General features: G+C 31.7%; 2 protein-coding genes across 3 annotated transcripts; both read left to right on the plus strand.

The window, feature by feature from the left end:
* Positions 1–1313: 1313 nt before the first annotated feature.
* Positions 1314–12395, plus strand: LOC123898580 (BEL1-like homeodomain protein 7). Of its 2 annotated transcripts, none has more exons than XM_045949570.1 (6): positions 1314–1527; positions 2584–3076; positions 9071–9469; positions 9559–9911; positions 10051–10111; positions 11469–12395. In XM_045949570.1, exons 2-6 carry the CDS (start codon positions 2711–2713, stop codon positions 12057–12059), a joined length of 1770 nt encoding a protein of 589 aa, XP_045805526.1. In that variant the 5' UTR covers positions 1314–1527; positions 2584–2710; the 3' UTR covers positions 12060–12395. The 2 variants fall into 2 exon arrangements, with proteins under 2 accessions (XP_045805526.1, XP_045805525.1); XM_045949569.1 differs by lacking the exon at positions 1314–1527 and adding an exon at positions 1579–1752.
* A 3860-nt stretch (positions 12396–16255) lies between these two features.
* On the plus strand, positions 16256–19346 carry LOC123893532 (BEL1-like homeodomain protein 11). Its single transcript, XM_045943252.1, has 4 exons — positions 16256–17689; positions 18093–18481; positions 18572–18632; positions 19034–19346. The coding sequence occupies exons 1-4, from the start codon at positions 16919–16921 to the stop codon at positions 19187–19189; spliced, it is 1377 nt and encodes a 458-aa protein (XP_045799208.1). The 5' UTR covers positions 16256–16918; the 3' UTR covers positions 19190–19346.
* The last annotated feature ends 665 nt before the right edge of the window (positions 19347–20011 follow it).

A 20011-nucleotide genomic window follows, 5' to 3' on the forward strand; every position in this document is an offset into this window, starting at 1 on the left:
TAAATAAAATATTAAATTATATTCATGTGTTTTTGTTTATTTTTAAGTTGAGTATTAAATAAAATTGTTTTTACTATTTATATTCTTTGTTTAAAAAAATCTTATTGTCAAAAAAAAAAAATAGCTTTCAGCTTTTACAACTTTTTTATTAAAAAAATTACCAAAACTTAACCAATTTCATATGGAAGCGAGGCAAAATGGGATACCCGGACTCCGTTGGGTAAGGGTTTGGGTTTTACTTTCATACCTGTTGAGAATTGGGACGAGTTCGAGGAAACCCGAACTTTATGGGTTTGAGTTTGAGAAATGCAAAATCCACCCTCATCGCCATGCCTACCCAACACATGTAGAATCCGTCCATTTACACGTCGAGCTAGGCCCAATATGTTGTCGGCCCAAAGTCACACTCTTCTGCCCAATGGTAAATGAAGTCAACATTCTATAACGGCCGATATTGGAATGATTGACATTTACTGTTAATCATGGTTTTTCAGCTGTTATTCTGACGGTCATTAATGGCGAGGACGTCGTATCCGTCCTTACATTAACGGTCTTTGCTCTGCGCGAAGACTATATGAACCTTTCTCATGCACAAGACTCGCATACTTTTACTCACTCTTTAAAACATTCCCTTCACGCAAATATTATTGTCTTGAGCATCAGAATGTCTGCAGGTACGGAGCCGCTTCACCGGTACCGTATTGAAGAAGAATAGTTTCTAATCAAATAAGATCAGTATCCAAATATAAATAATTTTATCTTCATCTCAATTTTAGTCAAAATCAATTTTTTTGAGTGAATTCACTCAATTAATTTATAATTCTTCTTGTGACAGAAGAATCAAATATACAGTAAAGAATTAAGAGTAGATTGTGTATGGATGAGCACAAAACCTGCTTGCTGGTATAAGTTAACGTAGTCATCTATCCTTTGAGTTGCAGTTGTGATAAAAGACAAGAAGCATATAGGGACCAACGCGTGAATTTGTCACTTTCACCTACTCCTAATACCGAATGAAGCCAACCACAATTTGCATCAAGGAGAGAGAGATATTATTTAATGCTTAATGGTTTAAAGTTGGTGTTTAAGAACGGTTACAAGTCACAGGTCCACCAACTGGTGGTTAGTGTTTCAACCCTTTATTTCAAGCAAACAACCACCGCCTCTCAATCCACACGCCCGCCATTTTCTTATGCCGTTTACCACACGTGACAAACTCTACAATCATTGCCTCTTAATTTTACTACTAATTATTTATTCCTTTTCACCAATATATATATTGTATAGTACATTGTATTTCATGTTAAGAATCTTAACATTAAAAAATAATCTAAATTATATGACATGGTAATGATCTATGCTTAATCAGAGATTCTGAGTTCGAATTCAAGCTTTAGAATAAAAGCAGGGAGAGCTTTGTCGCTCATTTGTGCTCCTATCCAGTTCGAAATATTAATCTATGCAGTTGCACGCAAAAGATACAGTACATGTTAAAAAATTGTGGTAGTAGTTGGTGTTGGCAAGCAAGTAAGTTTTGTGATTTAATATTTAATTAATTTAATTGGTTGGTACCGTTCTTCCAATGATAAGGTGGTCGGTCATTTGTTTGTAATGAAAAACATATCTTATGTTGGGATTGCCATTTGTCTTTGCCTTCTTCTAACTCCATTTATGGATTAGTATTATTTCGTATATTTCTTCTTTTGCTCTAAACCCTCTTCACCACTGCCTATGTCTTTCACTTTGTCTTGGGTATTTCTTTCTTCTTCCTTCTTTTTAATCTTATTTGTTTTTGTATTTCATGTTCATTGATAATAATAATCATGAGGTAGTAGTTAGTATAGTATTGTAGCTTGTGTTCAATTTTATTTTTTTTCCTTTCTTCTAATTTGAGAATCAATGTAAATGAGTGAGGTACTGTAACTAGTGTTAGATTTTTCCTTATGATTATCTGTTATGTTCTGGATTGATTGGTGCTTTCTCTCTTTGAGCATTTGTATAATTAGTTTCCTTACCAGCTACAAATCATGTTTCATGAGGGAAATTGTGTGTATTGAACAAGTGGAATTGATGGTTTTCCGGCCTAGTCGTTGCTTGTCAAATTCTCCTCCCAATCTTGACAGCTGCAAAGTATTTAGCTTGATAGATAAATGTTGTGTTCGTGCAATCGAACCTAAAGATCCGCCTTCTAGGCAATGAGATAAATGCTATGCCGGGTTGAGTTCAAGAAGGTCAAGCACAAGTGAACTCGAAAACCTTTTTACGACTGTTTTAGAAAACTTCTTTTCAAACTAAAAAATCAAGACAATGATAGTACCTTGCATTTGGTGATAAGACATAAATTTTGTTCGTATATGTTAGAGAAATTTTCCGCAGGTTCAGCTGCTAAGACAGAAATCATGACCATAGCACTCCAATTCTTCATCATGTGTAAACCAATGCCTTGTATTTGATGGTTTAAATTGCATTCCCCTTTTATATGCTATGCCTTCTTTAATTTACGTGTTTGGTCGTGTTTAAAAAATTCGATAATGCTTTCAATAATAATAGTAATGAGATTTTGATTGAAAATCATTGTTGTAGGAAATTTTGCGTATTGAGCTCATCATCGCCAAGCCAATTGTTTCTCGATTCTAAGAATTGAAAGAGATATCAAGCTGAATTCAGGTTCTTGTTCCCAACAAGTACTCATCTTGTCTTGCAAATTGCAATGTATCCCAACCATTCATTCTCTTCGGGGTCCTATACGGATATGTTCACTGCGAATCCTCCTTTGGTACCTCACAACTACTACAATGAATCTGTAGCAGGACAAAATGAAGCTAAGTTTATCACAGCTATGGGTGACACAGTGACTATGCAGTCCATTGATACACATTCCAATGGTTGCAACTCTAATGTAGATTTTGAGCAAAATATGCAGTGTCAAGAGTTATCTCTTAGTCTTGGCACACTATTGCCTTCTACTGCATCTGTCCCTCCATTTCAATATCAGTATCATGACACCGGTTTTGTTTCGCTTATGAATGCTTGTCTCCCAAAGGGAACTACAATATCCAATGATGATGAGTTGAAAATGTAAGAATTTCTACTAATTCATAAACGAAATTCAACCTTAAACAGCGGAAACAAAATTGAATTTAAATAGCCGAAATACCTCCCGCCATTGCTATAACTTGTTCTTGTTGAGGATTGATCTTGCTTGAGGTTGTTGAGGCTCTTCTAAACCTTCTACAATCTCTCTTAGATGGTGTAAGTCACTGAATAGAGATATGAGGCTTAGGGAACCAAAACAAGGGTTGCACTCTATTTATAATTTTTGTCCATCACAAAATTATCTTAAGTGCAATCATAACTGCCACACTATCTTTATGGGCGGTTACTATATTTTAGGGAAAGAATAAAGACCACAATTTAGGCTTAATGGATAATTACCACAATGTGCACTTAGCAGTAATTGTCCCTTATTCAAATTAATAAATAAATAAAAGGAGATAAATCCAACATTCTCCCACTTGGTCGACATATTCTTTCACTTACAATAATAAGAAACAAGACACATGGATCATAGCGATAGGTCCTCTATAATATCGAGTATTATCTTCTATGTATCACAATGTAACGAGTCTCTAACCAAATATAACTTAATGAATAAACTCACAACATTTATGTTTATTCAGGTTCCAAACTTAAGCGATATTTCTCAAAATCAAATGTGTACGTACACTTTAGAACTTAAAACATGAGAATATATCATATATAGAGTTTCATAAAACAAAAATCGTTATTATAACGAAAATCAGATACAGGAACCAAGTCCCGTTCTTTCTACATGATCCTTAAATTTTTACGATGGCATGCCTTTAGTCAAAGGATCGACAATCATCAATTCAGTACTAATATGATTGATCAATAACAATTATTTGATCCTTAATGTGCTCTCTTACGGTTAAATACTTAATGTCGATATATTTAATTCGACTTCTATGGCTAAGTACTTAATGTCGATATACTTAATTCGACTTTCACTTTTGGTATTCTTAGCCATAAAACCGCAACTGAATTGTCACAATACATCTTTGGCGGTCAAAGATTGAATCTACAATTTTCAACCCACAATTGAAACTCTTCATTCATACACCATGTGATGTAGTCTCAAACAAAATACGAACTCAGCTTCCATTGTGGAAGTGACGGTCAAGGTCTGTTTTGCGTCTTTTCAAGAAACAACTCCACCGACTAACATGAAAATGTAATCGGATGTTTATTTTCTTAAGTCAACGCAGCCTGCAAACTCTTAAGTAGAGTAACCTTTGACCTCTAAAATTTTAGTTCGTATATACATAAGCATGTAGTCTTTAGTTCCTTGAAAGGACCTAATTACTTTATTTGCAGTTTTCCAGTGTTCCATATCTGGATTCTCTAATATTTGTTTAATATTCCAATTGCAAATGCAATGTCAGACCGTGTGCGAACCTGAGCATACATTAGGCTTCCACCGATGGAAGCATATAGAATATTAAGCATTTGTTCCCTCTCAAATCGTTATTCAGCATAGGTCCAAATAGAACCTATCACCCTTCACAATGGATGCTATACGTGGTGAACAACATTTCATCTAAAACATCTCTAAGACTTTATTGATATGAGCCTATTATGACAAATCTAGAATTCTACGAACTCTATCTCTTTGAATCTCAATGCCCAATGACATAAGAAGTGTCACTCATATCTATATATCATAACTCTTAGAGAGAATTTGTTTCACCTTATATAGCGACTTTTATCATTAGTAGCAAGTAAAATATCATCCACGAACAAAATAAGGAAATAAATTCTACTCCCACTGACCTTCTGGTATATACATTGATCCACAATGTTCTCTACAAATCCAAATGAAGAGATGACACCATGAAAATTTCAAATATCACCGAAGGGAAGCTTGTTTGAGTCCATATATGGATTTTTTAAGCTTGCATACCAAAAGCTCATCACCACCAGAAGAAATTCCTTCGGGTTATTTCATGTAAACCTTTTCTTCTAGATTTCCATTCAGAATGCAGTTTTCACATCCAAGTGAGAACGTTTCAGAATCATTTTTAGCACCAATATTATAGTCCGACATTTGTAAATATACCACATAATCACTAGCTATAGTTGACTTTATTTCTCTAGTAATCTTTCATAATGTTGGTTCAACATTTTGTTCAATAATTTCAAAAAATTCTTGAACATCTTCATTTACTAGATTATTATAAGCCGCTTGTGTAACTTTAATAACTGACTGTCTAATACCCATTTGAGCTTGAGGGGCAATACAAATGACAATCAATTGATCACTTGAAGTAGAGGGTTCAACATCAATATTACTTTTATCAGAACAAATGTCCTGGAATTGATTGCTCCCACTAATCAAGTCATCTTCAAGAAACTTTGCATTTCTTGATTCCACAATTTTAGTGCTATGAGATGGACAATATAACTTAATACCCTTTTAGATTTTTCGGCATATCTAATGAAATACCCACCTATAATCATAGGGTCTAGTTTCTTTTCTTGTGAGTTGTAAACTCTTACTTCAAACGGGCATTCCCAAATGCGTATATGACACAAACTCGGTATCCAACCTTTAAATAACTCAAAAGGTGTCTTTGGGACAACCTTAGTTGGAAGACGGTTCAATATATACACTACCGTTTTAAGAGTTTCGCTCCACAATGACGTTGAAAGTCTGAAGTTGCTACGCATACTCCTAACTATGTCCATTATCAGTATATCTATAATAATATTTTTCACCTCTATAATCTCTCACGATCTTAATTTGCTTTTCGCATTATTTTCTACTTCAGCCTTAAAACTTTATGGGCTTCCAATGCTTCATAATTATTATGAAGAAAGTAGACATACATATATCGTGAGTAATCATCAATGAAGGAGATGAAATATTTCGGACCTTGTATGTCCATGTCTGGACGTACAACATATATCTGAATGTATGATTTCTAATATTTTAGTTTTCCTCTTAGCACTTTCTTATGTGTGTTAGTCTGCTTTCTCTGAATGCAGTTTACACAAGTCTAAAAAAATTAGTGAAATTTAAAGTACTGAATTCACTAGTCTTTTAATTTTCTGAATGGAGATATATCTTAATCTCCGGTGCCACAGAATAGAGGATTCCTTATTTATAACACATCATTTAGTTTCAACTTGAACATGCATAACATTATTAGTGGCATCAATTTGAAAATTAATTGAGAAAAGAGACCATTGGATAATACATCATTTCCAAGAAATTTAGATTTATTAAACAAACTGAAAGACGTTTTATAAAAAATAATGGAATATCCCAATGGTTCAAGCCTTGAAATAGAAATTAAATTTCTAGAAAAACTTGGAATATAAATAAAAGTATTTTTCAAATTTAAAACAAAGCCACTACTGAAAAAATTAAATTGCATGTTTCAACAGCCTCTATATGTGAACGCATCTTGACTTCCTAAATAGATGCCTTGCTCACTTGGAAGCGTTTTTCTTAAGCTGATTATACATTGTAAGGTATTCGATAATCATGGATTGTAGAACCAAAATCAATCAACCATGTGTTATAAATAACATCAATCATATTAGACTCAAAGCAGACAAATGAAATTCATTTACCTTTCAGGATCATGCTATTTCCCATATTTGTCATAATAACATTTTTATCGATGTCCATCACCAATAATTCTTCTTCTTGAACACACATGGTCAAAAGTTCATTGACTGACCATTTATCCTTATGTGTGTTATAAGAAATTATGAACGGTTGATATGGGATGGAAAACTGCTCAAAATATAATGCACAAGGAAAAATTCTGACATGTTAATCTCAAGAGTCTTTAGTTGTGCTGCTATATCCCTTATTCGCATGATATGCTAACGCACACATTTTAGAACGACGGGCTTCATTGATGAAAACTTCATAATTAAGGTGATAACAAGTGTCTTATATGACATTTTAAAATATTCATCAATGACCTTAAGCAATGCTTGAACATCATTATGCTGATTAACATAACCACTAATGCTAGCAGAGATGTTGGTCTTTATGAACATCACATTGAGACGATTATCGCTCCCACATTTCATAAAGATCGACATCTTCCCGAACGCTAGCCTTTGTAATAGGGGATGGTTCGTCTTTCCGAATAGCATAATCAATATTCATCATTGATAAATGAAGAAGAACTATCTCCTTCTACACCTTATTGTTTTCATCCTTTAGTTTGGGAATTTCACACTTAAATCAGAGAAATTCATAGGCTGCATAGCTGTAAAATTAAATTTACATGCTTATAATTAAATCGAGACTACCAAACAAATAGTATCATGTTTTACCAATGTAAACCATGTTTCAAACTATGAACCTAGTAACATAAAACTTACCTGTGGGCTAAAGTTTTATTCAATTAGATTCATATAACTTAATGATAAAACTATCAAATTATGTTCCCTTTTCTAATCCCTGTGGGTAAATTAGAAAATATAATTTAATATTTTATCCTAATTAACCATACATACATAATAAAAATTCCTGTGGGATAAAATTTACTACGTTCAATATAGTCAATTACAACCAATGTCACTAACATGATTTTAAACTCTTAATATATAATTTTACTTAATTAAAGATGCTGCGGCTACTCCTTAATCAATTAAAATTATATAAATCATATTGACATTTAATTAATAATATTCAATTGCACAAAATGTAACCAATTAATCTTAATGCACATAATTTCATGATTAAAACTTAAATATCATGCTTGAGTTGGTTACAAAAATTAACCATGGAATAATAACAATTAAGTGCGTAAAATAAATGAATTAGCTGCATTGTCAAGTGTTACAGAACTTTAATCCTAAATAAATACAACATCAATGCAATTAAATTCTAAATATTATGCACAGCCAAGTGGTGAGGGAGTTTGGTAACTTGTTGGGGGCGAGGTTCCCGGTTCGAAACTGGCAGGGTCCAAAAACTCTTAGTTTTTTATTTTTAATCAAGGTTGTTTATTAAAATTGTAATTTCACAAAAAAATGGAAAAGGTGGAATAGAACCCACATCCTCTCCATAGTTGGTTAACGTATCAACCATTAGAACGCATGAATCCGTTTCGAAATTTTATACGTTATTTTATATTTATAATAACAGCTTTGATTAATATGATATACTTGTCATCTTCAACCTCCAGACGGGTCAGAACGACCCGGTTGAAGACCCACGCGACCCATAACGGGAATACACGATTTCAGGCCAAAACAACACCGAAAATTCATGTTTTAAACACAGAATCATGAATCTAAAATATTTCCATATGATTCAATATTTCTCTGCATCTAAAAACGCTCTTAATCTGAAATCGAAATTTATGAAGAATTCAAGCAAAACCCAGATTACTATAGCTTTTGATTTCATAACTATTTTTAACTCTAAATCACATGAATCGAAATTATTTCTATATGGTTTAAAAGATTCTCTGTGTATAAATTAAATAGTTACAAACATATGAAATCAAAAAATTTAGAATGGATTAAAAACGCAATAATCAGAACACGAAATTGCAAGGCAGAGGCAAATAGGGCTCTGATACCAAATGTAAGAATTTCTACTAATTCATAAACGAAATTCAACCTTAAACAGCGGAAACAAAATTGAATTTAAATAGCCGAAATACCTCCCGCCATTGCTATAACTTGTTCTTGTTGAGGATTGATCTTGCTTGAGGTTGTTGAGGCTCTTCTAAACCTTCTACAATCTCTCTTAGATGGTGTAAGTCACTGAATAGAGATATGAGGCTTAGGGAACCAAAACAAGGGTTGCACTCTATTTATAATTTTTGTCCATCACAAAATTATCTTAAGTGCAATCATAACTGCCACACTATCTTTATGGGCGGTTACTATATTTTAGGGAAAGAATAAAGACCACAATTTAGGCTTAATGGATAATTACCACAATGTGCACTTAGCAGTAATTGTCCCTTATTCAAATTAATAAATAAATAAAAGGAGATAAATCCAACAGAAAAATGTTGAATGTATGGCATCTATATCTTCTGGAGGCTTTCATGACATCACCAAAAGGGACAGTTTTCGCAACGCTGACCCCTCAAATCAATGCCTACAGGGTTCACAAGTTTTTCCTAACATTTTACTAAACTCTCAATATCTTAAAGCTACACAGGAGTTACTTGATGAGATAGTTAATGTCCGAATCCGAAAGCAGCGTGCAATGGAAAAACAAGAAAAAATATGTGACATTGGATTAGATAACTCCAAAGACACTGATGCAAAATCTACTAGTCAGTCTGTGCAAATATCTTCAGCCCCTAATGATTCTAATTCCAATCCTTCTTGCGAATTATCTCCGGCAGAAAGACAAAATTTGTTGGATAAGAAGACCAAGCTTTTGTCCATGTTGGATGAGGTAAAATGCTTAGACATTGAAAACATAGTTAGCTATGGCAAAGTTGGTGCTTATTTTCTTAGTTAAACCTTTGTTTGTGCTTATTGTAGGTAGATAGAAGATACCGACACTACTGCAATCAGATGCAGATTGTGGTGTCATCTTTGGACATGGTTGCTGGTGGTGGTGCAGCCGAGCCATATACTACACTAGCATTTCGTACAATTTCACGCCACTTTCGCTGCTTGCGCGATGCAATCAGTAGCCAAATTCAAGTAATTCAAAAGAGCCTTGGGGAACAAGAAGGATTTCCTCGTCTGCGGTATGTTGATCAACAGCTTAGAAAGCAAAAGGCACTTCAGCATCTTGGTGTCATGCGACAAGCTTGGAGACCTCAGAGAGGGCTTCCTGAGAACTCTGTCTCAATACTACGCGCTTGGCTCTTCGAACATTTTCTTAATCCGTACGTGTTACTTTTATAATAATATTAATATCCTCTAATCTTTTACTCAATTTTATTTTGTTCCATTAATGAAATGTTGTCACATTATATTACATTCATCATATTATCTATTTATGTTTATTTTAATAATTGATACCAGTTACCCCAAGGATTCGGAGAAAATAATGCTAGCTAGGCAGACTGGTTTGACAAGGAATCAGGTACAAATCTTTTATATTATAAGCTTGTATACACAAGCAAACTCTAAACCCTAATTTGTTTTCCCTGTTTCCCTCCATTTTATCTTGCAATTTTTATTAAAAAATAATACAATTTTGTCTTGACTAGGATTCGAACCCGCAACCCTTCAGTGCAAGACAATATTTGCAACCACTATGGCAAGTATACCAATTGTGATTAAAATTATGTGCAATAATTGATAAGCACCATCAATTTTAAAAGTATATCATATCAAAATTATTGTTGACTATATTATTCATCACGAAATATTTTTATGTCTTTCCTGATCAATGATTTTTTTTCTACCGTATCATAAATTTAGAGAATAATTATCATGTGAGATTTGGAAAGTTATTATCACGTGTAATTTGGAAAGTTATTATCAAACTCAATTCTGCTAAATCAATTTTTTTTGCAATACAACCAAACACAACCATAGTCATGTCACTAATCACATTCATTATTTTGATTTTAACATTGCAGATTTAATATTAACCGATGATCAATTGATACAATATGCACTAGCAGACCAATTGTGATTTAAATTATGTCCACAAAGTGTTAAGCTCCATCAACTTTCATAGGAAAGATTTCATACGACAATTAAGCACCATCAATTTTCATTGCACAATTTAAACAATTAAAAACCGACAATCTCTTGTATTATAAGCTTGCTAACATAAGCTAACCCTAAACCAAATTTTTTCCCCTCTCATTTTCTCTTTCTTTTTATTGCAGCTTTATATTAAAAAAATACAGATTTGTCATCGATCCTGCATCCCTTACTTACAATAAAACCTTTCAACCGCTAAAACATGTGCTTCAATTATGAAAGAATTTAGGAATCCTAATATGTTAACCCTGTTTTCAATAAATTTGAACGGCGGAATTAATCACAATTTTTATTTATGGATGTCTACTTAAGTTTATGTTCTTGATTATGTCTTTAATTTTTTTTAACCTTTAATTATCATCAATTTTTTAACCTTTAGTTATCAGCAATTTTTTTTTAATAAGTGAACAAAACGATGGGATTCCAAAATTATTTAAAAAATATAAAATAAGCACATAAACAAATATAGAATAATTAGTCCATGAAATTCTCTATACTACTCTTATTGAAAATGCTCTTTGAATTTTTATATTTTATTTTTTATTGTTACATATTACACCTAATTAGACCCATGCACCGCATGGGTCAAAGTTCTAGTTATAATTAATTACTTTATTTTTTATGAAGTATACTACATTATTTTCATTAATTTCTGATTAGGATAACTTAAGTACTAAGTTACAACTTACAACCAAGTTTCAACTTGTTGCTATCGCGTTATTCAGGTGGCGAATTGGTTCATTAATGCACGTGTACGTCTTTGGAAACCAATGGTTGAGGAAATATACAAAGAAGAGTTTGGTGATTCTGAAATGAACTGCAATTTTTCATCTGAAAATAATACACTCCAAGGTAAAAGAAATTATACTCAACATGAAATTGATGAAAAATCAGAAGAAGAGTCACAGGACAATGTACAAATTATTACTAGTGATAGTGTACAAGGCTATTCCACTAAAGAACAACATGTAGAAAAAAATGTGATGGATTGTGGAAGTGGAAAATTGCATTGTGATAATGAAAGATTCAGCGTGAAAAATGGCTTTTATTCAGAAATAGGTTGTGATAGTGCCACATATGATTTATCAGAGTTATGTGGTGGCCACAATGTGTCTCTTGCATTGGAGTTGAGGAACTGTGAAAGTGATGTATTAGCCATATCTGATGATACCATTCATAAAAGACATAATAATCAAATATTGGCTTCTTCTTCTTCTTCTTCTGCTTCTGATTTACAAGATTATGATTTCACAGATTCAGGAAAGCAACAACACAGGTTTGGCAATACTCATCTGTTGCATGAGTTTGTTGTATGAAATCTACCAAAGATATTTTTCATTTTTTACTACTTTGATTTTAAAGGTATCTTAATCTCTGGAAAAGGTGTACTGCCATAAAGATGAAAAGAGAAATTAAAAAGCATATACATACTGCTGTTTTTTTCTTTCTAATTCATTTGTGTGTTGCCTTCATTGTTCATAAAAGTCATGTAATTAATAAACGTACAAAATATAAAAATAGGATAGATATATACTCATTTGCTTGTAATAAATAAATAATAATGTTACAGATGATTGGTTTTATTATGATATCTGCAGGCAATTTTTTTGTAAAAAGATAAGGAAAATATCTAGTGCATTAATGTTGTATAAGAAAATAAATTTTGTGTGAAAAATGAAAATAAAAGGTAACAAGTACGTTGTGGTCCATGTACACATTTGTCACTCAATGATAACCTTGGAGACAATTATGCAAAGGATGAGAACAAATTTGAGTGAAATGTCAACTACCGTGAAATTTGTTTAATATCCTTAGTTTATGTTTCGGTATAAGGTAAATTTATTATGGAGATCATGATGGTATCGTAATTTTATTGAACTGTTAAATTAAGTGTATTTTTTGTTAAAATTGTGGTATTCACCGTAATTTAATATAATTTAACGTTAATTCAAATGTAATCTTGGAGCATGTGTTTGGTTTTGTGTTTGACCCTCTAAACTCACATGCATTAGTTGTATACTTTTGTCATAATTTTATAGAAGCTATGTAACTAAATGCACGTTTGGAATCATAATAAATTTGACACAATAATTTTGTCAAAATCACTACGAATCTAAAAATATTAAGCTTCTATATGAATGTGAAAAAATTGTCTTAATTTTGAGTTGATGCGGAAAATTTGTTGTGCTTGCCGAAAAAATATATAGCACTCCCTCAATCTCATTAATTCTCCTACTTAAGTGCATGTTTGATATCACAATGAGTTTGTCAAAATCATGGTGAGTCACAAATGATTTGACAAATGCTACACTTTTTGGCAAAAAAAAAAAATATTCAAAGTGGTTCACCGTAATATGTCAAATTCACCCTGAATCCAAACATGCACTAAGTGAAAGATGTCGATTTGAAAATCGTAAATACAAATACTTAGGTGAATATATTAGAATCATGATAAACCACATAATTATCCAAAAACTATTAATATTTTGTAGCTTTTATAAAATCTCAATTATTCACCGTATAATTTTAACATATTTATCATAAGAGTTTAAAGATGGTAAGTGGTCGGTGTATGTTTACACAGACATTCAATGAGAAACCGCCACTATTTCATGTCATATAAGTAGTTTCAAAATAACTAAACATGAATTGGGTGATGTGGCAGAAATTAAGATAAAACATTATTAGTTGTTTGTATAATATTGTTTTATTTTGTCCGCTTATATCCTTTAATCTATTATCATAATAACAAACATACAATACATATATAATATGGGACGAGAGTAAAACAACAGTTATAGCAAACGAAGAAAGCTAAATCTAGAAAATTAGTCTAAAAAATTGTATGATCATCTTTTTCAAATTCAAAACTTTTATTTTTCTCAATATAAAAATAAACTTCTATTTTTAAATATGTTAACATTTACTCTAAAGATATAGGTTAACAAGATAGCAAAATATGGGACGAGGAGTGGTATTTTAAAAATAAGTTAGGATTCTCTTCATTTTTAATTATTTCGATTTCTTTCATTACCAAAATTTTTAAATTTTTTGGGATACATAAAAGTAATTTCAATTCATTTAATAACACATTTTTGTATTTATATTTTTAAAACTATATAATAATAAATAAAAATAATTGAAAATGCGAATATTTCAACTCTTTAGTAAAAAAAAAAATATTGTTGCATTAACTAATGTCAAAATATTGTAGAAATGAGTTGATTTGATTGATGAAGGTATTTATGTAACAGAGAAGTAGATAGTGACAAGTAGAGGAGTCCTCAAATTAACAAAGATCGCAATCATTGCAATTCCATCCGATAACGATCCCAATATCATCACTCACTATCATCAGCACATTACACTAAACACAGTATTTGCAAATTTCAATGGGGTTGTGTTGTGGGAGCAACAACATCAAACTTACTTATGTTTGATCTGGTCTTGCAACCGTAGGCTCTCTTTATTTAGGAATCTTACATTAAAATGCGGAGAATTAAGAAATCTCGAGTTTGAATTTATACTCTTTATATATTAACGATTTTATAATTGTAACTATTAACCGAGTTATATTTATATAATAATGCTATTTTCTTTTTCATAAAAGTTTAACATGTGTTATAGAGCACAAATTAACACTTCATTTTATTTTAGAAAAATGCTAGGTCATTTTTTAAAGAATTTAATATAAAAATATTTATTTGAAAACTGTATAGTTGACTTTTAAAATATCTAAAAATACTTTTTTCAACATAAAACTTCTCTTTTAAATTTAGGGTACTTAGTAGTCTTATGTCTAGCGTACTGCTAACTAGTGATCTTGGACTCTAGGACACTAGTAAAATTATATTGAGAAAAGTATTTTTACACTTTTAAGAGACTTACTATATAAGTTTCAAAATACTTTTATTATATTTAAATTCATTAACTAATATCCCAACAACATTATTTAACATTTTACTATCTTTTATTCTATGTTATTTTTTAACACTAACTTTTTTATTTTTAAATCAGGCTTTTATCATGTGTTTTAGGCCACAATATAGCATTACCCTAACTTTTACCGGTAGTAGCTTTTTCACATATAAAATTGTGATAATCATGTTCCCCTATGCATATGCCTACATATTAAACCTAAAGAAAAAAAGTAAAATATTTAATCGATAATAACGCAACACTACCTCTAATCATATTATAGATCAAAGACATATGCATTAAACATTCTATGAATTTAAAAATAAAGTATTTTTTATAAAAAAAGACCTGAGGGAAGTACTGTAATTTATTTATACGGATGGATTGATTAAATATTCATTGAGAAGCTGACAATCCTAGAACTGAGAGTGTGTAAAAGATAGCCCACTTTTATCTTTGATTTTGCAGATCATCACAACACAACACAACAATACAATGAACAGAACAGTTTAACCTATGGAGGGCTCCCCATCCGCCTGTGACGAGAGAGAGTGGTATACAGTGCTTACTTTTGAGTCTCCCCAAAAAATATAAGTGCAGGGACCAAACCTACAAATTTGATGCTTTTCCCTCTTGTTTTTATAGTCACCAAAATTGGGGACCATTTTTATTTTTCTGTCATTTTCTATGTTTTCAAACATAGCCAATTAAATTTCCTTCTTTAAGAAAAAATGCCAGAACTGGCCTCATAGATAGCCTCATAGGTCTTAGTGTCTGAGAGGGTAGATAGATTATAGATAGATAGATACTAATGTTGTAGATCTGCTATAGCTAGGGGAGAAAAATTATTAGGAGTATTAATATTAATATTCATTCAATTATTTTCATCAGTGAATGGCATTTTTGCATCATTGTTGAAACTTGAAACTGCAAGGGCTATAAAGGACCTGTGGCTGCCCTTGCTTGGGTCCACTTTTACACAGTGCCTTGAATTTGTACCCTTTAAAATTTCTGGATAAATTAATTGGTCCAATGGATTTTCGGGTTGAAATCGTATTTTCACATATGTTAGAATTATGGCGAACCACTGTAATTTTATAAAAATTAGTACATTTTTGAGTTTATATAAAATCATGGTATACAAACTCATTGCTCATTAAATATACATTAAGCTTATTTTGGATAGGTGCTTTTAGGGAATTACAGTAAGAAACAAGCATTTTTTGGTTTTGTTTAGATGTGCATTTACTTGCCTATGGACGTGGAAATAAACATAACATGAAACATGTTGTTTGAAATCATGGTAAATATGAGAAAGTCACAATGTCACCATAATTTTAATCTGATTCGAAGGTCAGTTTTAATATCAAGTGATTTCAACCATTTTCCGATCATAGTTGTGAAGAATCGAACCGTTATTTCCTACCAAGTCCACGCCAATTACACTGGACAAACTAACTATTGGTATTTCCAATACAACTTTTATTTATTTATAAAAACACTTTTGAAGCTACTACTAGTAGTTTTAATTAAAAAAAAAATATATATATTTTCAGCTAACTTTAAAATATTATTTTCTTACATAAAAAACACCATTGATTCCAAACATTCTATAAAGTGTAAACTTGTTAAGCACGAAGGATCTTGTTTGCATCTTAACTGTGTCATTATAAGTAGTTTGAGTTAAATAGCTAAAAACAGTTCTGCAACCTATATCTTTGTCCTGTTTTCATGTCACTAAATACTACATACTCTTTCATAAATCAGTTCTCTTAAATCCTAACACAATCTACCAAGTAGTAATAATAAATAATAGTCTATGATTTTGGCATGTTTGTGTTCCTCCCTCCAAGTTAGTTTCACATTTTTCTTATTACTGAATACTAGATAGAGATAAAGAGTGCGCTGCTACAACAATATTGAAACATGAAACTTGGGATTTGATTGTGACCACTGATTATCCTCACCAATGAATCAATATCAATCAATAGGACTTCGTGCAACTTAGTACGGATTCACCATTTCTATGTTTATGTCTATTAAGTCATGTCTTCAGAATATATAGTACCTTTTTTGCTCAAATAGTTTCCTCAGTACGTAAAAAAACAGTGTTGATTCGATTCCCTCCTTCACTCTTCACTTTCCTCTTTTATCTTTTTCCATAACCATACACAAATCTCTCTCTTTTTTTCACATGCCTCCTCCTCATTCATATTTGAACTTGTTCATTTAATCACTTTCTCTCTCAAACATAGCTATGTCAAATTCCATGACTCATCAAAATCAATTTGAGAACCAAGAGCTACTAGGTGGTGTTGGTGTTGGTGGTGGTGGTTATGTTTCATCTTCTTTAAGGAACAACAATGCATCATCATCATATCATGAATCACTTGGAACATTTTCTAATATAACACAAGGTTCTGAGATGAGTCATACAAGACATTTAATGGATCTACTTGGAGCAGCAGCAAATGAGAACAATCACCAAACACAACATGCTCTATCACTTTCTTTAGGTTCTCACATGCTTGTTGATGAGTACAACACAAACCGTTCCTTAAATCAAGGTCTTATGATTAACCCAAGTTACTTCATGTCTGGTCAAGATCAGACACGTTCTGATCAGCCTTGTAATCAACCTGTTGTGGAGAATCTAACAAGTGATTATTTTTATAGTAGTGGTGGAAGTGGAAGTGGAAATGGAAATTTTGGTTCTGGTTCTAATAACTCAATGTTGAACCGTTCTACTTCTACTTCTTATGGAGGTGAGAGTTTTGGTTCTGTTATTGGAAACTCTAGATACCTTAAACCGGTACAATCACTTCTTCAAGATCTTGTTGATGTTGGTGGAAATGTGATTGATAGAATGAATGAAAAGTATGCTGAGAAGTTGTTTCATGGAAGTAGAACTGGTGCTAGAACACTCTCCTCTGAGCTCAAAGCAGAGTTAAGGATTCATGGACATTTATTAGCTGATAAACATGAACATCAAGTCAAAATTGCAAAGTTCATTGCTTTGTTGGATGAGGTTGGTCTCTTCTTCCTGATTCTATTTTCACTACTACTACTTGTCCTGTTTGGATAAACCCCTTAATTAAGTGTTTATAGCATAAGTGGTTATCATATAAGTTCTTTTCATAAGCTACCTTACCTTAGAGCTTATGAAAACGAACATGTCATAAGTTGTTTTCATAAACTCTTCAAAATAGTTTCACAGGTGTTTATGTCCGTACATAAGTTGTTTTCATCAGCTATCTTCGAAAATTTATGGTATTACGCTGAAAATAGTTTATGAACATGTGATAAGTTGTTTCAGAAAACTCTTAGAAATAGGTTGAAATAAGTTAAAATATACCAATTTAATTAGGCAGTTGAAATTGAGGGTAGAATCAAATTTGATGTGTTTATTATGTGTTGTGGAAAATTTTCAGGTTGAGAGTAGATATGAGAAATACTACCATCAAATGGAAGAAGTGGTGTCATCTTTTGAAATGATAGCAGGTTTAGGGGCTGCAAAGTGTTACACTGCTTTGGCACTTCAAGCAATGTCTAGACATTTCTGTAGCTTAAGAGATGCAATAATGTCACAAATAAATGTGGAAAAAAGAAAACTGTTTCAAGATGTTCCAAAAATCAACAGTGGATTGTCTCAACTGAGCTTATTTGAGAAAGATAATAATAATAATAAACAGAATAGAATGTCTCTCCAACAACTTGGAGTCATTCAAAATCAACGACAAGTGTGGAGACCCATTAGAGGATTGCCTGAAACTTCTGTAGCTATTCTTCGTGCTTGGTTATTTGAACATTTTCTTCACCCGTAAGCTTATATCAAAATTTTGTTGTTATGTCATTTTCCTGTCTTATACTATTATTAATGAAATGCTAATTTGATGTCTTAATTTTGCAGCTACCCTAATGATTCTGAGAAGTTAATGCTAGCATCCCAAACAGGCTTAACTAAAAACCAAGTAATTACTTATCCTTTTCATTTAATATGTTAATTTAGCCTCTAGTATGTATCAACATCTCTTTAAAGTATATGCAAATATTAAGTACTAGTAATTCATAAGGTATATGAAATTTGTAATTTTAGTCTTAATTTTTTTTTATAAGCGTCTTAAAATATGTTACAATTTGTCCATTTAGACTCTAGTGGTATAATAGTAGAGATTAAAGTGTTGAATTTTATATACTATTTCTTTTATGAGTTCCTCAGTATTTCAGAATTTACAACACTCGCACATACTGCACACTAATTACTTGCGCTAGTTTTATGTGGAAAATTACATATGCGTTTTTTTTACCGTAAAGAACATTTTACCCCTAGGTATTTATGATGATAATGTTAATGTATTGACTGTTTGGTCAGGTGTCAAATTGGTTCATAAATGCAAGGGTACGTCTATGGAAACCAATGATAGAAGAAATGTACAAAGAAGAGTTTGGAGAGTCTTCTGAAGATTCCAACCCAGCAGCTAACAATTACATGTCAAGGGAAGATGCAACTGACTGTGTGGAGGATTAATTAAGATTGAAAATATAATTAATTATGTAACATTGCAAGATGATGAGCCAAGAATTTATATAGTTTTTGAGTAGTGATATGATGTTGTTTAGATTAGTAACCAGACCAGAACAGACCAGACACACGTACTGGAGTATTAAGGATTTGGTTGTAGTCATGTCATGTTTGATATCCATTCATAACATAAGCTGTTGATAGGAAACAAAAAAGCAATGGATTAACAGAGTGGCTTTACTTGTTCTACTACAGTAACAAATTCTATTGCTATCAGTTACATCCAGTAACTGTCACGTACAAGCATGTCATGTTTCATGTTCTCATAAATGAGATAGCGATTTCAACCCACATGGATTCACATCATGCAAATGCGTGACACATCTTTTTCAAACAGATATATATATATATATATATACTCACTAATTACTAGTTCCTATTAGTACTATTTTTCCTCCTTCTAAGTCAATTAACCCTTAATTGTTAATTAGTTGCAACGTGAGACATTAGAGTGTTTTTCTGTGAAGATCCTAAGTTCGAATTTTTCATTCACTTTAAAAAAAAAAAAAGTCCAAATTCTTCCATAGTCATACTTTTGTGTTAAATCGATAAAAGGTGAAATTATTATCCTTCAAAAAAGTCGATAAATTAAGAAATATAATTAATTTCGCATAGAATAGAAAAGAGAAATTATAAGTTATTTTACAAACAAAATTTATTTTTATAAATTTACACCGAGTTAAATGAAGTTGAAGGTCGTAGATTCAACTCTAGAAAAAATAAAATATTAATCTAATAAATTAATATGCTTGTTTAAAAAAATTATGA

This window comes from Trifolium pratense, linkage group LG7, assembly GCF_020283565.1.
Source record: "Trifolium pratense cultivar HEN17-A07 linkage group LG7, ARS_RC_1.1, whole genome shotgun sequence".
In the NCBI taxonomy this organism is placed as follows: domain Eukaryota; kingdom Viridiplantae; phylum Streptophyta; class Magnoliopsida; order Fabales; family Fabaceae; genus Trifolium; species Trifolium pratense.

Coding starts and splice junctions, on each gene's coding strand:
- LOC123893532 (XM_045943252.1), top strand. CDS start 16,919: ATGTCAAATTCCATGACTCATCAAAATCAATTTGAGAACCAAGAGCTA. Junction 18,482..18,571: donor TTTGAACATTTTCTTCACCC/GTAAGCTTATAT, acceptor TTAATTTTGCAG/CTACCCTAATGATTCTGAGA. Junction 18,633..19,033: donor CAGGCTTAACTAAAAACCAA/GTAATTACTTAT, acceptor CTGTTTGGTCAG/GTGTCAAATTGGTTCATAAA.
- LOC123898580 (XM_045949570.1), top strand. CDS start 2,711: ATGTATCCCAACCATTCATTCTCTTCGGGGTCCTATACGGATATGTTC. Junction 9,470..9,558: donor TTTTGTCCATGTTGGATGAG/GTAAAATGCTTA, acceptor TGCTTATTGTAG/GTAGATAGAAGATACCGACA. Junction 10,112..11,468: donor CTGGTTTGACAAGGAATCAG/GTACAAATCTTT, acceptor CGCGTTATTCAG/GTGGCGAATTGGTTCATTAA.